A 20233-nucleotide genomic window follows, 5' to 3' on the forward strand; every position below is an offset into this window, starting at 1 on the left:
CAAACACCATGGAAAGCAAGTGGAGAGACTGGCATTGTGCATTAACTACACACACACACACACACACACACTATCAGTCCTCAGCTACAACTATGGAACACACTACAGTATAGACCGGATGTATAAAACACCGGATGTATGAAAGTCTGCATGTATGAAAGGGGCAGGCAGGGTCCCGGCAGAAGCTACTCTTTGTTATTACTTAGCATTTTCCGGTTGTATGAAAATCGGATGTATAAAAGTCCGGTTGTATGAAAGCAAATCTCTGGTCCCGAGCAGCACAAATGCGCTGTTGCAAGACCGGTTGTAAGAAAACGAAACCGAAAGTAGACCAAATTCACCAAAGTGTGGTAAATTCCCCGTAAAATTATTTCCCCTTCCATAGCGACTCGATCTTGCAAAATGGCGGACCCGCACCGCAAAGCGAAAGGTACAGGCAAACGCAGAGTGTTGACATTGTCTGAGCGCCTTAAAACCATAAAGGCAGTAGAGGACAGTCCATTCAAATCCCGAACACAGATGGCCATTAATTTAGGTGTCCCCCTGCCAACGCTGTCAAATATCATGAAAGACAAGAACAAATATCTTGCTCAGGCAAGAAGCGGCGATATTGTGACGACGAGCAAGCGGGCACGGAGCTCTCAGCTGGCGTCTGTGGACAAAGCGTTGCTGGACTGGTTTACGTCATGCAGGTGGGCTATTCTTATTTTTTCTTTATGAATTTTTATTTGTTGATTGATTTGAAACTGTATGTTCATACTGTCCGCGCTCTAAAAGTGGGTATCAGTGTCTCACAGTGTGTGCATGTGTGTGCACGTGCGTACGTGTGCACGTACGCACACTGACGTGTGCGCGCATGCGTGCGTGATAGTGTGTGTGTGTGTCTGTGTGTGTGTGTATGTCTGTCTGCCTGTCTATCTTCCTGTCTCGGTGCCCGTGCCCCTGTATTTTTAACCTACACATATATGCCTTGAGTAGTATAAGGGATGGGGGTTCTATATACAACTGATTTTAGCTCAAAACCGTCCAACAACGCCTCAAACCATAAAAAAAAACCCCAGTGCAATCGGTTTTTTTCGGCTTAAATATGTGTATGGAGAGCCAAATCACTAGATAAAAAAATGATGGTTAAATATGTGTATGGAGAGCGAAACGGTCATGGGGGTTCTACATACAACCGACCCCAGCCCAAAACCGCGCAATACCGCCCTCAAGCATAAAAACGAAAAACCGGCTTAAATATGTGTATGGAGAGCCAAATGGTCATGGGGTCCTTAAAGAGAGGAGATTGGGTCAAACGTTCATATGTGAACGTTTGACCTAGTTAGCTTTTTGGATGGTTTACCATCTTGAATATCAAATAGATTTTTCTTTAACAACTGAGTTTTGTGTTTCGATTTTATGTCTGTTTTCATTGCATTGAATTTTTCAACTTCAGCCAGAATGAGACTAAATTCTTCATCGCTTATTTTATCATCTTCTAATGCTTTTGAAATAAGATCATTTATAGTGTTCAGTTTTGACTCGGCCAACACGCGAATCTCGTTGTGCTTCATAGCTTGTGACATTAATTTTTTATGAATAAATTTACAAGTTAAACCAACCACACCAAGGAGACCAGCTCCCACTTCTATTCCAATAGCTACGGGAGCAGCGGCGACACTCAACAGTAATCCAACACCCGATGCCCCAAGGGCGAGACTAAGAGTCGTCAGCGTTGTATCCGCGGCTGTAGCGATATTTACACTGCGTTTATATTTTTTATAAAATAAAGTTCTTTCATCACGCTCTTTTTCGAGGTTGTTTTTTATATTCGATATCTCTCGTAGGCGAAACTCCATTATTCTATAATAATCATTTTTTGTTTTTAAATTATGGTAACAGGATGAGGAGAGTAGCGCAGTCTTTTAAGCTGAAGAGGTCCGATGTGAATAAAGTCGAGAGATATTTTATCTAACACTGGACGTTTGATGACACCTTCGAGCGAGAATTCTTTAGAGGGATCGGGTTGATCAGATGGGTCAACCACTGGAATTTTGATGGTAATTCTCAAGAGTTTATTTTTAAGATTTCCAGGCCATTTTATGTGCAACCCTTTTAAAACTTCTACAAAATCATCTGGCACCCCACTAAGGAGTATATCTAAAACGATAGTTGACCCCTGAATAGGCAGCTTAAAATCAAACTCTTTAATTAACCGCAGTGTACCAGTCTTTTTACCTTTCATACCAATAACATATCCAAAGTCGTCGCTGTTAACGACGATTAGATCTTTACGCGTATGATAGGAAGCCAACAGTTTACCACTATTTTGTATTTTTTGTAGAGCGTGATTTCTTCCAATACTAACATAGGGTTGTTTTATTTCAAAATCTAAATCCCAGTTATCCACCGGATAAGGTACCCACGTATCATCGTCGGAAAGAACAAGATGATGTGGTTTGTTCACAACAACACCGTCAACGTTCACGTCTGCAAGTTCGCTGAATTTGTTGACACCACCATTACTCGTTATTTCTTTTCTTTTGTACGTTCCTTCAGAAAGTTGGAAGGCGTACAACTGATTTTCTTTTCCCGACACATCAAATCCGTCTGTATCACCGAGATCAACCAAACCGAGCGTAGTGCAGGGTTTGATATTATGTGTTCCTGGCCCTCCGGGATCAACCATTTCTAATATTTATAGTATATTCTAAATGTTCAAATTGGTGCAACGTAGTCTTCTAAAGGAAATATTTTGAGGAAGAAGGGGGAAGATCCAAAAAAACCCAGTTTTCTGTTTTGTGGCAATACCTTCAAGCGAGAATTCTATATGACTACCCTGTGGTATAATATCATAGGACCTACCATCATCTTGTTTTTCAATGGTGATTCTTAGGGGTTGATTTGCAAGATTTTGGGGCCATTTAATGTAAAACCCTTCAAAAACTTCTACAAAATCATCAGACTCTTCACCGAGAATTACATCATAAATAATACGGAAACGGAAGCCCCACAAAACACTTGGCCCATAGAAATGTAATTCAAATACAGAATCAAGAAGCTTCGAGTATTTCTCAAGCACATAACACCTCCCCTGGTATATTACTAAATCTACATCAAACGCTTTTAAATCAATGAACATCCAGCCACTGTTTTTTATTCTATAAATATTATTTCCTTCTTTGGTAATGGAAGGTGATTCAATTTTAAAATCTACCATACACTTGTCAAGGGGTTTTAGCTGCCATGTACCGTTTAAACGAACCAGTTGATAGGGCTCATCATTGACAACATCATCCTCACTCACGATATCACCAATTTTTACTTCTTTTCTTTTGTATGTTCCTTCAGAAAGTTGGAATGCGTACAACTGATTTTCTTTTCCCGACACATCAAATCCCTCTGTATCTCCGAGATCAACTAAACTGAGCGTTGTGCAGGGTTCAGACATATCTTATATGTAATGTAATATTTAAATAATCAATAGAAACGGGATTATGATTTTCATCTACTATAGAAAGTGTTAAACGTGGTAAATCTCCGTGAGAAAGTCTTTTGTATTGGGGTGATGTCAACGTGGTTGTTCGACCACCCCCGCATCTTTCATTTTCTACTGGGATTGATTGTAACAACGTAGAAGGCAATCCGTTATAGAAATTATCGGCAGTACTAATTTGAGAGAGGTGAATGTAAAGTGCTTTATGTATCGCGAGCCGTGGATGCCTGTTTCCTATCACCATTATTCCCGGCGCGATGAGTTTTTTGGGGAACCCCAGAGTATGTGCAAGACGCTCAGAAAGTTCAATCGATTTGGTGCTCTTTATTCTCAGATAGCCACTCGGAGCGTGCAAGTCTAACTCTGCACCGTGGGGGGTGAACACTTCTTTATTCAATTCACACACATTATAATAACCATCTGGGATTATTATCTTACGATCGGTAGTAGTAAAGAAATTGTTTCCGAGCTCATCACTGATATTTTTCCAGTTGGGATAATAAGTTTTCACGCAGCGCGATTTCTAGTCTTCCACTTTGATTAGATATGCACCGCGGTAATTCGTCTTTTTGAATATCGGTTGTTATTATATACATAGCTATGAATAAGAAAATTTACAGCTTCAATAAGGACGCGTCCTATACAACCGGGTATAAAGAAAAAAGAATAAGTTGTACGCAAATGATCTACGTGAACAGCGAATATTCTTTTACCGCCAAGTTTCCCGATGTTTTTCAGTCTTATGCGAACCCCACTATGACTGGGGAGATGAATGCAGCCTGGCTTGCGTGGAGAAACAACCCGATAGTGTGGTGGCAGAATCAAATCAATTTTGTGGTATGGTGCGCGACCGCCGGGTGTGGAGTAACGGAAGAACATTTTCAAGCTTCTGATCCGTTTATTCGAGCCGTGTATAGGTTTCATTTTTACTATCAGATTCGGAGGTTATTGGACAAGTTAAAAATCCCGCTACCCACCGACCAAGCATTTAACATGTATAATAATCCGTTTGATAAAGCAGTTTATCAGCGTTTGTGTGCCGAATTTGGGCAGAGGGATTGGAGACAGAAAATAGAAAAGCATGGCTTTGGTTTGGGAGAATTTATTCAGGCTGAGACCCCCGGTGGGGCTGCACGACAGGCAATGAGAAACAGAGGAGAGGGACCTGTGTTCTTTAGCCCCCACGATACAATCAGACATACGGTGGACATCACCCGGGCTTGGACAACATTTATTCCTGATAACGGGTTGGGTTTTACACATGCGGGGATAGTTCGTCTCAACGATAACATTCGCACTTATGTGTGGGCTCTAATAGGGTCACAAGCGCAAACGCGCACGAGTATAACAACAAAAGGAACTGGATTTGATGCGCAAAAACAATTTTTAGCCAATGTTGAAGATGCGATTAATGCCCCCGAAAACCTACAAACGGCGATAAAAAAATACCAGGACGTTCTCCAGTACGCGAGATCCGAAGTAAACTTTGCATTTGGTGTTGGCCTTTATATGGCCCCATCTGATATGGCATTGAGGGTTGGTACACGCATTAATTATAATAATAAAATTGTCATTGCGACAGAAGAACAGAATATTGGTGTTAATGATGGATTAAACGAACTACCACACAATGTACCACCTACCCAAAGTGTTCCACCCCAATCCACCCAACATACCCAGAGTGTTCCACCTACTCAACATCCAAGTGTTCCACCTACTCAATATCCAAGTGTTCCACCACCCAATACCCAAAGTGTTCCACCTACCCAAAGTGTTCCACCAAATGCATACTATTTTGTTGCCCCATCAGGAAAAGCTCTTCAATGGTCTGGAGGTCACTGGGCTCTTGTGCCACCTTCTGATGCAGACTTGGCAATGCTTGATGCGAGTAATACGGTGCTCGATTATAAATCACACAAGCCTTTGACAACACCGAGGACAGGAGCGGGTGAAACGAGAGTTTTGTTAGGCATTCGCGGGTGGTTCACTCTTACCTATAGAAATAAAAAATTAATACAAACATCTCGACCAGGATTTGCAATAGCTACCGGTGTTGGTAATAGACCCTTTCTGTATGGTGCAGGTTCTTTGGATAACAAATTTAAACTGAAACCAGCGAAAGTATCGTACGAAGAAGAGCCAACAACTCACAAAGACTATAAAGTCGCTCTTACTTTAGGATTGATAGGTCTAGGTGGTATTTACTTTCTCTTCTTTAAATAATCAAACAGGAGGAGGCCAGCACCGAGCACGAGTGCCCACAGGTTGTTGGCTAACCACCCAACCGCTTTACCCAACGTGCTTAATAACCACGAAACAATAGCCCCCATGACTCCTGGGAGGGCATCAATCGCCTTTAAACCTAATTTTTTAAGTAATTCTCCCAAATCTTTAAGTCTTTTTCTTATCCAGTTGTCATCTTTTTTACCCGGCGCCCGCGCCTGTGGAGTGCCCCCTCCACCCGTGACGGCCAAAACGATAGTGCTGATAATCATACCAAAGGCAGTAAGAATGGAAACGATAGTAATGCCTTGTTCTCTAAAAAGCGTTCGAATACGTTCCGCTAGTGTTGTGTCCTCCTCAAGAATTCTGTGTATCGTTTCACGCATTCTGCTGATTTGAGATCGCAGCGCTTCTTTGTGTGTTGATATCGCTTCTAGTCGTGCAGCACGCTCGATGTTTAGATCGTCTAATTGTAAACGCAAGGGTTTGATTTCGCTTTCATGTTTATCAGCTAGTTCCGCAGACTGAATTCTTATTTTTAAAGTTGACATTTCTTCATCCAGGTGAGAGAGTTTTGAGAGGTTGTCAGAAAGATTACCGCGCTGTCTTTGCATGGCTTTGTCTAAACCTTTGAGTTCACGAATATAACCACCCAGTTCATTGGTGCCATCCAGGGGAGGATCATCTATAGTTTTAAGTACTTCATCGATTGTATTTGGTGAGAAATCATCCATCTCAATTTCTTCGCCCAGTTTGGCTTCAACCTTTTGGAGAGCCGCGACCGTTTGGGGTTTCCTCCTCCAGTCTACAAAACCAAGTTCCTCGCGAATAATATTTGCTCCACCAGGTTTTCCCGCTAGTGTTGAAAGTGCTAGGGGTTGTTTCGTGCGGACGTTAATGATATTAAAATCTGGATTATTTTTTAATCGTAGTGAACCTCTACTATCAAGTTCAAAATTGGCATAATTTCGCCCAACATCGGGCTCTTGTCCAAATGCATCATAGTAATCATTAACCGCGCTCTTTAATAATTCTGTTTGCAAGGAACCAGATTCTATTATTGACTCGCCACCTTCTGCGAACCCTTCCGCCATATTAAACTTATAATATAAAGTTATATCCTTATATCTATATAAAACAAAAAATGAGTGGAAGAAAGCTTAATCCAATGAGAAGTTTGCGGGAGCCGCGGGGGATAAAGGGCGTGCGGCAGACTGTCGTGATTACTAACAATCCGTCAACTATCGATCAGAATCAACAACTTCTTGTACGCTTTCCTAATTTAGGTGTTGACGATGTGATCGTTCCGGGGAATGTTCGACTAGCATTCAAAATTTCTTTGACTTCTACAACAGATGTGAACAGAACACTCGTTGATAATATTGGTAGAGCCATAGTACGTAAAACAACCATTCGCATTTCCGGTAATGAAATCATGAGCGTTGAAGATAGTGACGTATTTTATACTTATGGAGATCTTTGGCGAACTCGACAAGAACGAAGAAACGCCGTTTATCAAGGTACTGACTTATCTACACACCGCAATGTGACACGATTGCGTATTAACGCGGATAATAAAGATAACACTATCGTTAGAGATGTCGCCATTGCGGAGGCTTATGGTAATCGATTTTGTATTCCGCTTGATTTCGAATTGCTAGAATCTCATGCACCATTTTATCAGAGTGCTCTCGGCGATCGCCTGGAGTATGAACTTACCTTTAACGCTTATAACAAGGTTATCCTCAGCACAGACCCGGATGTATCCTATACGATAGAAGGGATTAGTCTCGAGTTTGAGAAAGTCACACAACCCGAACTTGCGAGACAGATAGCCGGTTATTATTCGGGTAGGCTCGCTATTTTATATGATAGAATACTACGACATCGTAAAATTCCTCTGGACAAATCTGACACACTCTGGAATATTAATCTCAACGTGCCGGCAAAAAGTATGAAGGGGGTACTGCTGTTGTTTGATGAGTATTACAATCCTAAGATCAATAAGGTTGAAGTGACGATCGAAGGTGTGCCCAATCAACTGTTTAGTCAAGGTATGCGTTCCTATCAACAATGGGATGAAATCAGAAAGTTTTTCGGAACGCAAAAACGCGACCCCAAAGTAGACAAAGTGGTAAAAGATTTAGAACTAGCGGATGTCACAGTCGGCGAATATTTCACGAATAATTATGCTCTTTGGTTGGATATGCGCACCACAGATGATAATTCTCTTCACGGGAGTGGACGTCGTATCGAAAATGCGTCTGAAGGCATTACGATTCAGATTCAGAAAAAAGCTGAAATGGCAGAACCGCTAAATGCGTATGTATTTGTAATTATGGATGGACAATTAAATATAGAAGATGGAAGATTTGTCGAGGCTGTTTACTAAAGAAGCACATTCCGCAATTATTTGCGGGCAAACTGGGTGTGGTAAGACCGAATTTATTTTAGATTTATTACAAACGACATATCGTGGTGTGTTCGAGAATATTGTAATTCTATGCCCTACTCTCGAATATAATAAAGCCTATCGATCCCGAGTGTGGGTAAGAAAGGACCGCGGGGTATACACCGTTAATCCCGGTGATAAACTTCACGAATGGCTTGGGCTGTTTTTTGAAATATTTGCCGGGGAGCCAACGTTGTACATCATCGATGACTGTAGTGACTTAAAGGCTCTTACTCAAAAGAAGCAAATGTTGAGTAAACTCGCATTTTCTGGAAGACACGCGAAACAGTCTGTGTGGGTGTTGACTCAGAAATACAACTCGGTTCTTACTGACCTTCGCGAACAAACAAAATGGGTGGCTTTATTTCACTGTAAGGATAGGGACTCGTTTGATGAGTGTTTAAGAGAAAACGATGTCATTCCAACACAAAATGAACGTAAAGAGGTTAGGAAATCATTGGCAAATACCAAACACTCCAAGTTGATATTAAAAACTGATCAACCAGTTGCATATAAAATTTGCTAGTAATAATCAACAGCTGTTTAACAATGCTTAACAATTTCTTAACACTGCTTAACAGTTCCTTAGCACTGGTTAACAATTTCTTAACACTTTTAGTCCTTGGATTTGTAGTTTTTCATTATTTTAAACTTAAAAGGAGATATATAGAATATAAGAAGAAGATGGATCAATTACTATCCGAGGATCCCAAACGCGACAGGCTTATGGCGGTGGTCTCAGCCGGTGGAGCAAAAGAATATTTAGGGAAAGAGTTTAGTGTTGATAAAATCGAAGCGATGAAAGATCTGGATATAGACAAGCTTTATACGAGATACGAAGCGAGTTTAGGATCGATGATTACAAAATCACTCGGTAATACAATTATACAACTGTATACCAGAGCAGTTTGTATGTATCTCCCAATTGATGACCAAACAAAATTAAATAGTGATCTCGAGCAAGATCCATTCCTGGGACATGCGCTTAACAGCTTTACTTGCGAACTATATCACAGATTTGGCATGTTCTTAGCTCCGCTCACCACAGCTGTAACTACTGTTAAACATTGTCAATTTAATAAATATAATGGAGGAAGTAACGAAACCAAAGAATCAGAAGAAAGTTGAAGCGGGTCGAAAAGGTGCTGCTGCTAGAAAAGCAAAACATGAAGAACTTCTCGAAAAACTTCGAAAAGCGAAAGAAGAACAAGAAGAAGAACCATCATCGAGGAGACCAGATCACGTTTTTATCAATCCCTTGTACATTGCTGCTGCTGCTACGATGATAATAGGTTGTGGTGTTTACATATATTTTAATCGGTCGAAAAAACCAGTACAACCACCACAACCTGTGGTAACAAAACCCAACCCATTTATCATGTTTTGAACATTAATTTGAACACTATTTATAAACAACAAACAATGGCAACGCCAAATATAAACGGTAAAGAAATTGCAAACACTGTATACCACGTGGTTGTGGTCAGCGCATTGGCCGCTGGTTACTCGAGATTGACAAAATTAATATTTACGAAAGCCCCGACACGTAGACTGGCTTTCAACCTCGAAGATATCGGGATGGTCACTTTGGATATAGCCCTCGCTATGGCTACGAAGGATATGTTGGAAAAAGAAGGTATTCTCCCACATGATATTTTGAAGTAATAATAATATCATCATTATAGTATGGCATCAGTAGCGTTACTCGTTGGTGGGGCAATAGTAAACGCTTTAGCATTTACTGGAAGTAATTTTTTATTTAGTAAACTGGGGTCTTCAGACGCGTTAGAAGAACAGAAACGACACAACAAAGCGCAAGAACAACTTCAGGCAGCGACCGCAGAATGGCAGAAAGAGAGGATTCAACGTTTAGATTATATAAATGAAAAACTAAGACAACAACAACATGCTGTGAACACGTTTAAGGATGTGGATATGGCTATGCAAGAATATTATAAAGTGATGGGGGAGCCACTACCCCCTCTTTCTCATAAACCCCAACTTTCAGATTTTTATACACCCTCAGAGGGACAAAAAGATCGAGAATACGTATTTATTATCATGACCATGGTCATTTTTGGTGTTGCGATTTCAAAATATTAAACATTTACTTTCTTAAATAAAATGGAAAAGATCTATTACAGCCCAAGCGGTTATTGGAAGGGTTATTCGGCGATTAAAAAACTCGCGAAAGTAGCCAAGGTGTCTGAGGATGAGGCTAGAAAATGGTTACAAAAACAAGCTATATGGCAAATTTATCTACCCCCTCCAAAGTATATTCCGAGAGCAAAATTTGATATTACTGTCCCAAATGAGGTTCATCAGGCTGACCTTTTATTTTTACCCTATGACAGAATCGGGCGTAAGACGTATAAGTATGCGCTGACTGTCGTTGATGTTGCGAGTCGATATAAAGAAGCCGAACCCCTAACAACGAAAGACAGCGTCGAAGTGGCGGCCGCTTTTTTACGTATTTACGACCGTAGCCCATTGAAGTTGCCCAAACTTCTTCAGGTAGATCCTGGCCGAGAGTTTATGGGTGCTGTGAACAAAATTTTTAAAAAAGTAAGGCGTGGAAAGACACACAGAAGCCAGGCTATTGTAGAAAGATTTAATCGTACGCTGGCAGAACGATTGTTTAGTCATCAATATGTGGCTGAAATGAAATCGCCGAATCGATCAACAGAATGGGTCACTAGATTACCGGCTGTTGTGGCTGCATTGAATAATGAGGTGACGAGACTTATAGGTAAGAAACCGTCGGTCGCAATAAAGGCCAAATCGGTAGAAGCCGAATCCTCTGCACCGACTAAAGATGATAAAGAAGAGTTACCGCATGATGCGCAAGTTCGGTACTTGTATGAGCCCGGTGAGCTCGAGGGTGGAGCTCGCAAACGAGCAACGGATCCCGTTTGGTCTCTTAAAGTTTATAATATTAAGCGTATGATGCCCGGCGATCCTATTCTTTATTATTTACAAAATGGCCGATCCAGAGGGTTTGTACACGAAGAGCTTATGGTTGTTCCTCACGATACAGAAATACCATAGTGCCCGTAGGCGTAAGATGTAATACCATCATCTAGCCAATAGCGTTTGGAATCGTACGGTGAGAGTGATGTCTTCATTTGCTTGATCGTGTACATCTTGTGCTTATACGATCTGAACGTTCTCATACAATTAGTAAATTGAACAGATCGATCAATACACTCCTTATACATATCGGGTTCAATTTCATCCTTCACCACACATTTTTTTATGCCCTTGGCTTTCTTGATAACTGATCCATCATCCGCTACAACCGAATACATCTTCGAGCGCAAGCCGCAGAATTGTCGGATCGGTTTACATCCGAGCTCACTTTTCATGTATCCTGGCACTTTCTCTATCGATTTATCATACAATGGATGATCTTTTGGAAAATTACTGCGGTCATGTACATTATCATCCATACAAGCGATAAAATCCTCGCATTCTACGTGGAGAATGAATGAATCGGTATCAGTATATAACAACCTGCATCCATATTTTTTCTTGTAGTGGTTGTAATACAAATCATACATGAGATACTTTGATAGGTCAAGAATGGTCATCCCGATATAGATAGGTTTATTGAGCACAAGCTTATTTTTTTTGTAGTGAATCGCTAGAAGTTTCTCGTTGATGATCATATGATCAACATAAGCCGGTTTGTTTATTAGTTTGCGTGCCTTGTCCTCTTCATCTAACTTGAATAATTTGATATTCGTTCTCATTCTGATATTTTCCATAGTTTTACCAAATACCGAGTTGTTCATTAATTTATACAGATCTTTATCGGCATCGTTAGTAGCGGCTTGTCTCAGTTTGGTGTTCATCATTATATAGGGCGCCATCCAGGGACTTTGATTAAACTTTAACACTTTTGTGATTTTAGTTACTTTCATGCCAAGTTGCGTGTATAGCTTGAGATTTCTATAGTGAACGACATAACCAACCTTATTCCATAGATTCGGAACTAATTTTCTCGTTTCCTTTCCGCGCATCTCAAGTTTTTCACGAAGGCGTCGTTGATAGGGTGAGAGGTTTTCGAGTTTTATTTCTATTTTCTCAGGAGCTAGGGGATAATCGTTATGTTCGTCGGGTTCCTTAGGGTACTCGATATCACACTCCACAATATATCCCGTCTCATCATCGTCGGGGTGATTTAGAATCTTTTCGAGATTGACATCGTTATCCCAGATAAATCCACCCGTGGGTAAAGCTTGTAACATCGCCCAACCATACAAGTTGTTCGCGTCGAGATACATGATATACGAATCCGTTTTTTCAGGCCTGTAATCTTTCATATACTTGTTATTAGCCTCCGCGTATCTTCTTACAGTCATACTGATTCCACCGCGTATTCCCGCCTCTATCATGTTATATTGTTCGATATCCGTCAACAGTTCGAGTTCTATTCCCGTACTCTTGAGTAAAGCATCCCAAGACATTCCGGGAAGCGTGTAATAATGAACAGGATCGAGATTATGAGTTCGCAAACACGTATTTCTAAAATTCTGGAACACATCGGCAAGTAACAGCACATCAGTGACTAAGTACAGATCGTTATAATCACCTAGATTCTTACATTTAAACTTCTTCCACACATTCTTGGCATGCTTGTGGTCACTTTCTGATATATCCGTGTTGTTAAGTTTACTAAAGAAATGACTTTTCTTTGGTAGTTTCGTATCTTCGTATTTACTCCAATCGGTAATATATTCGTACGGAAAGACTCCTTTTCTGGTAACGAGCTTGAACTCCTCCTCATCTGTGAAATGTTTGCGCGTTAAAAACTTCTTATCATCCGGAAGGTTCTTCGCAAGCTGGTCGAGACTCGAACTCAAGAATGCGAAACTATCTAAAAACTTCAACCTTCCCCAACTGAATGTGATGTACTTCTCTTTATTATTCGCGATACACGTAATTCTACCACCACCTTTGTTCGCGAGCTCCGAAATGATCGCGTGAGAGTCGTAACCTTTGAGGTTGTGAAATAATATCGACAACACAAATTCGTCGGGTTTTATTCTCAATTTAAGATTACACGATGCAAACGCGGCACCTCTATAGTTCCCTGTGATATGGTCATGATCTCTTACTTTATCATTTGCTGGTAGTTCCCCTCTACATATCCAACAAACTCGTTCGTTTTCAAACGATTCGTTATCTTTTTTGGTCATCTTTATTGGAACTGGTTTTTTCAATTCCTTGACAGTATGATAATATATTCTTTGAAGTTTTTCGAGAAAATGACTGACCGCATTCTCACCACGAAATAGTTGCGGTTTGTACGCCCTTCCATCAGACCTAACATGCACAAACCCGTATGACGAGATGATGTGTTCGCTTTCTTTGATGGTATTATTTGAATGGGAATCGTCTTTTATTTGTTTACAAATCGCCTCAAAATCAGCATATATCACATCACTAACTTGCATTTGTTTTTGAAAATTGGTAAATTTGATCATTTTTGTCTTCTCCGATGGCATCTCAACGCGAGAATAGTTCTTGTGGTTGATCTGCGCGCATCGCTTAATATGTTCTTCTAAAAGTTCTGATGATGTTGTACCTGTCAAGCAATATTCACAAAAGTACATGGCTGCTTTGTGTTTGTTTGTATTACTAAGTAGTCTGTTAAAGTTCTTAATATAAGTATAATGTTGTCCACCATTTTCATTTTCTATAATAAGAAGTTTAATATGCTCCATGTTGGCGGGCTGTTTTGATATTCTTGCACGTTCAATCGTTTTATTTTTTAAATAGTATACATTAATAGCAATATTATTTTGAGTCTCAATCTTTGTAATTTGTTTTATAGGTGTAGGAAAGTCAATATTTTCAAAATTTAACCCATCATCAGAAGGATACGAATAAGTTAAATTAGAATTCGCTTTTGCTGGAAACTTGTGTGCACGTAAACAATGTCTTATACATTGATCATCTTTATTTTTAATATTAATCACAGCTCTTTTATTTTTTAACCACTGTGGTGATTCAATAAAGGATCCTGGAGATGTAATAGAAACTCTATTCACCCATAAACTAAAGATTCTTTTAATGAACCATCCTGAACCTTCATTTGTAAAATTTTCTATTTTTAACATAATATGTTTTATTTGTTTTTCAATATCTTGATCATCAACAGCATCAATAATACTTTGATATTCCGATCGAAATACAGCTACAGTAGTATCATCATTTTTAATTTGAGCAAACTCCACCGTTAAAACAATATTTTGTTTGGTCAGTGGAATAGCTCTTTGGTTAATAGTGTCCACTTTACTCATCATAAACGAAAGCGGATCTATTTCATTTGGAAGAGCCGCAAGTTTATAATTTTTAATAATACTACCAAACTCCTCCGTGGATTCAGCTTTATGTTGTAGTTTACGTATATTTTTAATAAGTTCATCTTTTTTCATTCTACTAAAACCACGAATTTTGAGCTTTCGTGCAATATCTTTAAGCGTAGCATTGGTCTCCCCCTCCAAAGCATCAAACCCCAGTGCTTTAATCAACTCAGTTTTATTCATAGATTCATGATTAGGAATCTCTTTTCTTGAAGCGAGATCACGGTAATATTTTTCAGAATATCGTTGCACCATTTTTTTTTCTCTATATATATACTATTATATTTTTTTCTCTAATAGGATTTTTTTTACAAGTTGATCAATCTCTGAATCCAATGATTACTCCACCAAAGGGTGGAATATACCCTCTTGAATAAGTTTCAAAAGGGTCAATTTCATCATCGTCATCATCATCATCAGAAATATAACCCTCAGAGTCGCTTGAATGTTCTCCACAATCGGGTATAGGATCAATCTTTTTCTCCATGGGAGGAGGCTTCTCTTTTTTATGCTTACATTTACAACAAATAACATACTTCGTACGTACATAAAGGTTGCATTTTATACAAAGTACTGGAAGTGACATTCCTTTTCTATGACATTTAATATGATCTTTACAATAGAGCCCCATGCAAGCTCGACCGCATACTCTATTTGTTTTAACTTGGGGGTACTCACAAATGTTATGTGGAAAAGGCATTATTTTTTCTGTATATACAATATAATCTTTTCTCTAATAGGGTGATCACAATCTTCGCGCGCGGGTGGGAAGATACGCGGAGGCAGGCTGTGCGCGCGGGAAGCAGGCTGTGCGCGCGGGAAGATACGCGGAGGCAGGCTGTGCGCGGGACCACTCTCCCGTCCCACTACACACGCCGTGCAGTCGCTAGCTTGCCAGCACACACGGGGAACGGGGCGACCGTTTCGCTCTCCATACACGTAACTGGTTATAACTGGTTTTAACTAGATTTTTTTTTTTTATGCTTGAGGGCGGTATTGCGCGGTTTTGGGCTGGGGTCGGTTGTATGTAGAACCCCCATGACCGTTTCGCTCTCCATACACATATTTAACCATCATTTTTTTATCTAGTGATTTGGCTCTCCATACACATATTTAAGCCGAAAAAACCGATTGCACGGGTTTTTTTTTATGGTTTAAGGCGTTGTTGGACGGTTTTGAGCTAAAATCAGTTGTATATAGAACCCCCATCCCTTATACTACTCCTTGAGCCATCCGCATATGCAATATGACTTCAATGTGCCCAGCAGTTTGCTTGGAAATTGGTAGCAGTACATTGGTAGTAAAAAGTTTGCGACCGCATAACGGGGGCAATACAAGTGTGTGTGTGTGTGTGTGTGTGTGTGTGTGTGTGTGTGCGTGCGTGTCAGTGTGTGTGCGTGAGTGCATCAGTGTGTGTGCGTGAGTGCATCAGTGTGTGTTTGTGTGTGTGTGTGTGTGAGGGGAAGGGGGAGGAAGTGGTGGGGGTGCAGTAGTTGGGTGTGTGTATGGGGTGCGTAGCTATGTGCCCTCGTCTCTGCTCCCAGCACTCAAAAAACGTCTCTATCTGCCCTAAACTCAGTTATATTTTTAAGGTACAGTGTTCTATGTGCGCCCATCTCTATGTGCCCCCATCTCTATGTGCCCCCGTCTCTATGTGCCCCTATCTCTATGTGCCCCCGTCTCTATGTGCCCCCTTCTCTAAATGCCCCCATCTGTCTATTTCTGTCAAAGAGTGTTAGAGTATTTTGCATCTATACTGTAGCGCTTCGGATGTCATTTTGGTTCATAATAATGTTTATTTATAGCTTGATTGAAATACTATTTATTAGAACGAACAAAATAATTTTTTTGGTAATATTTTGTTGAATAAGAAAAAAAGTAAAATTTTTTAATTTAATCAACATACTGTGATGTTGAGAAAGAAAACAACACCACACACACACACACACACACAAAGAGAGAGAGAGAGAGAGAGAGAGAGAGAGAGAACTCAGAAAATTTTATTTGCTACGTCAACGGCCCTTACAAAGATTCCACGACCAAAAACATCGTCAAAAGCGCAAAAGGGTTGTGGAGGGAACACACACAATACAGTCGTGCCACACACACACACACACACGCACGGAGGGAGGGTGGGGGGGGGAGTGCACGGCACATGCAAAGCAGAACAGTTCCCACAAACAGTTGCTCTTTCTACCGGTTGTCCTGACTGTGTGTATGTAAGTACATGTACTTTTCCACTTGTTATTCACAAACCTTTTCTTCTTACTAGGATATGTATGAAAACATTTAAACATAAAAAAAAGTAAATACAAAAATAACATGAAAAAAACTACTTTTATCAAGTAAAAGACGCGTGGCCGGATGTATGAAAGTCGATCCTCAATATTTTCATACATCCGGTTATCCGCTTGTAGTAAAGACCGGATGTATGGAAGACAAAAAGTGGGTCCCGACGACTTTCTTACATCCGGTCTCGACTGTATGACGGTATTTTGCGGGAGCTCACAAACGTCCGACCACTCGTGTCACATGTACAGATGAACCCCTGGAGAGACAGAGAGAGAGAGAGAGAGAGAGAGAGAGAGAGAGAGTGACAAATTCGTAAACTGAGAGAAGAAAAAGACAATTTTAACGAGGGTGACCGATAAGCAAGGAGCTTTCCTTTTTACACCCAGTCCTTGTCCTTAAGAGGGACAAAAGCACAAGAAGCAAGAGACATAGAGCCAGACAGAGACCAAGGGAGACAGCGACGGGGAGGCCGATGAGACAGAGAGCAAAACAGAGTAAAGACACCAACAAAGAAATAAACAGAAAAACTGAGAAAATGAGACAGCAATGTTTCAGTTTCATTCCACACATAATTATGGTGAAAAAAGTCCAAGAAGAAGATGGAGGAGGAAGAAGAAGAAGGTAGAAGAGGAAAGACACCACCAAAGAAACAAACGGATCACCAGGGACCAAACGGAAGCGGCACTGACCTTCTTGTAAGCCTTGAAGACATTGCATTTGAAGAGATTGCTGGGGCCGTCCCTCGCGATGTAACTCCAAATCTTCAGGTCCTGGGAGTCGTGGGAGACGTAGAAAATCCTGCACACACAACCACACTGATACCACACCGCCAGTGCAGGCCTGCAGCTGTCATGGCATGTTGGAGGTAGCAGCACGGCTTTCATGATGGTGGTGGTTGTAGCACTCTCAGCTGGAGTGGAAGCAGCAGATGTAATAGTTCTGTAGTAATGATAGCAGCAGAGTGTTGTGAGGATACTGGAGGTAATGGTGACAATAGTTATAACTGTAGTAGTAGTAATAGTAGTAGTAGTAGTAACAGCAGTAGAAGAAGACGCAGTAGAGTTGGCAGTTGCAGCAACAATAGCAGTAGTGACAACTTAAGTAGCAATTGTGAAAAGATATTCAAAGAAAAACATTAGAGAGAGAGAGAGAAAGAGAGACAGACAGACTGACAGACAATGAGAAAATGCATTCCACATAGACGAAAACGCACGGCACAAACTTAACCATTCCCATCGGCTGCGCCAGCATGGGCATTTCAAGTGAAAATAAGCCGAAGAGAGGAGGAAAGTGCTGCATAATTAGCCCCTGCCCACGTGCCGCGTCTGACAATGTGACAAGGAGATGCTTGCCCATCTTCCAGCATAATTCCCTGATTTCTATACAGCTGCACGCCGACGACAAAACATCATGGTCTAACCGCCAAGATAAAAATAAGTGCTTTTATCTGTCAGTGCCAAGGGAACACAACTCACACAACTTCCAGCCAGAATCTTCTTGTATCCGCTATCAACAATTGAGTTGAATTATGCATGAGCTAAGTTCAGTTTGTATTATGCATGAGATAACGAAACTGCAAAATTAGGAAAAGAAAAAAAAATCTGAAACATTTCTTTTCGTCAGAAATGAGAATTTATCTAATCAAAATAAAGAAGACATCATGTTTATTTTCTTCGCAGTTGTATATGGGCTTTGTTGTGTTTTCAAGCCCCCGTATACGTCTCCCTTTCCCCTACAACACACACACACACACACACACACACCCCAATATCACCGTAAAAAAACGTTTACTCTGATGTTTGAAATGCATCACATAACAAGTTAACATAACAACACAGGAGACGTGACAATCAAGCCAGTTAACTGCCATCTGACCAGCCAACAATGGATGAATGGACAAAAAAGGAAACGAACGAAGAAAGAAACAGATAATCTAAAAGATAAATGTGATGAAAGTATTTGGATGAATAAACAAACAGTTAATAGATAGATAAAGTGACATAAGTACGATAAATAAATAGTAAAAATAAATAAATCAATGGATTAGTTTTCATAATTATAAAAAAGTTTCAGGGGTGAAACATTCAACACGAAAGAGCGTGTTCAATGTTTTGTGACACTTCCGTCACTTCACATGAATCATTTCCTTCTTTGAACAAGAAAAACACCACCAATAGCAGCAGCAGCAGCAGCAGTAACAACAATCATCATCACCATCATTGTCATCATCATCATCACCATAACAACGCGAGCGTGCGTGCGTGTGTGTGTGTATGTGCGTGAGTGTGTGTGGGTGTGACCCAAACTTACTGGAAATGAATTTTACATTGTGTGGGTCGTAACAGTTGTCGTCTGTTTCCATATGGGACCGCGTTTCAATGAGATCGATCACGAGAAACATATCCTTGCACGCACAGCACAACGCTCATTAATCCACCAGGCGCCGTGACCGTCATTCCAACCCGGGACTCTCAGATTCAATGTCCTACGTTTTAACCACTAGGCTGTTGTGTCTATGGTAACTAAATGTGAGCTTGCTCATCTCTCTGTGAGAAGAAAATTAAACACACAAACATAAACAAAATGAATTTTAAAAAGCATGAATGAATAAAACGAAAGAAAGGAAAAGAGCAAAACAAGGGAGAAAGAATAAATCTGCATACTAGGATTCATAGTGTACGCAGAGTGGAGATGGAGAGAAAGAGAAATACATGTCAATGTTATTGTCCACACCATGGTGAAGCCATACAATTGTTTTCCAGAGTTTCCTCATTCTTCATGAAGCCCATACCTCAACCCCAACTTTAACCACACCTCAACACTCCCGAATCCTAGTATGCAGATTTGTTATTTCTCCCTCATTTTCCTCTTTTCCTTTCTTTTGTTTTATTGATTCATTTGTGATCAGCCATGCTGATGAGAACTAAGTCACCAGTGGACATTTCCTGTTTGTGACCAGCCATGCTGATGAAGCTCTAGCTACCATTTCAATATTGGCATCTTCTGGAAAATCAAGCGAAGTAACGTTTGACTGAATACACCTTGAACAATACAAAGTTTAGATTTGGATAACGAAAGGAAAGCAATTTATTATGCACTATTGTATGATTATGTATTGTTTCATGCGAGGTGATTAGAGCCACTATATGGAATGCTTGATGATAGCGCGATATAAGTACTATATAATATTATGCATTATCAAAGAATGGAAAGTACTTTGTGGACATTAAATGTCAAAAAGACTGTGTTGTAAAACTACGTTTCAAACCATTACCATTTATTTGATAAATCTTATATTTCAAAACGGAGAGGACACAATCATGCATTTTATACCAGTGGTGGAACAATAATCAAGATCTATACTCCATTCTTTTGTAAATCGGAAAACAGAAGCATACGATCCACAGGAATGTAGAA

At 40.3% G+C, this 20233-nt stretch overlaps 1 protein-coding gene across 5 annotated transcripts in view; it reads right to left on the minus strand.

Moving 5' to 3' along the window:
• Nucleotides 1-20233, minus strand: part of LOC143289820 (carboxyl-terminal PDZ ligand of neuronal nitric oxide synthase protein-like) — a 418763-nt gene that overhangs the window by 167492 nt on the left and 231038 nt on the right. For all 5 annotated transcript variants that reach the window (XM_076598986.1, XM_076598991.1, XM_076598989.1 and 2 more), the window contains one exon: nt 17506-17614. In XM_076598986.1, the coding sequence (XP_076455101.1) occupies nt 17506-17614 (109 nt within the window). The remainder of the gene's footprint in view (nt 1-17505; nt 17615-20233) is intronic.

Source organism: Babylonia areolata, chromosome 14, assembly GCF_041734735.1.
Source record: "Babylonia areolata isolate BAREFJ2019XMU chromosome 14, ASM4173473v1, whole genome shotgun sequence".
Classification (NCBI taxonomy): domain Eukaryota; kingdom Metazoa; phylum Mollusca; class Gastropoda; order Neogastropoda; family Buccinidae; genus Babylonia; species Babylonia areolata.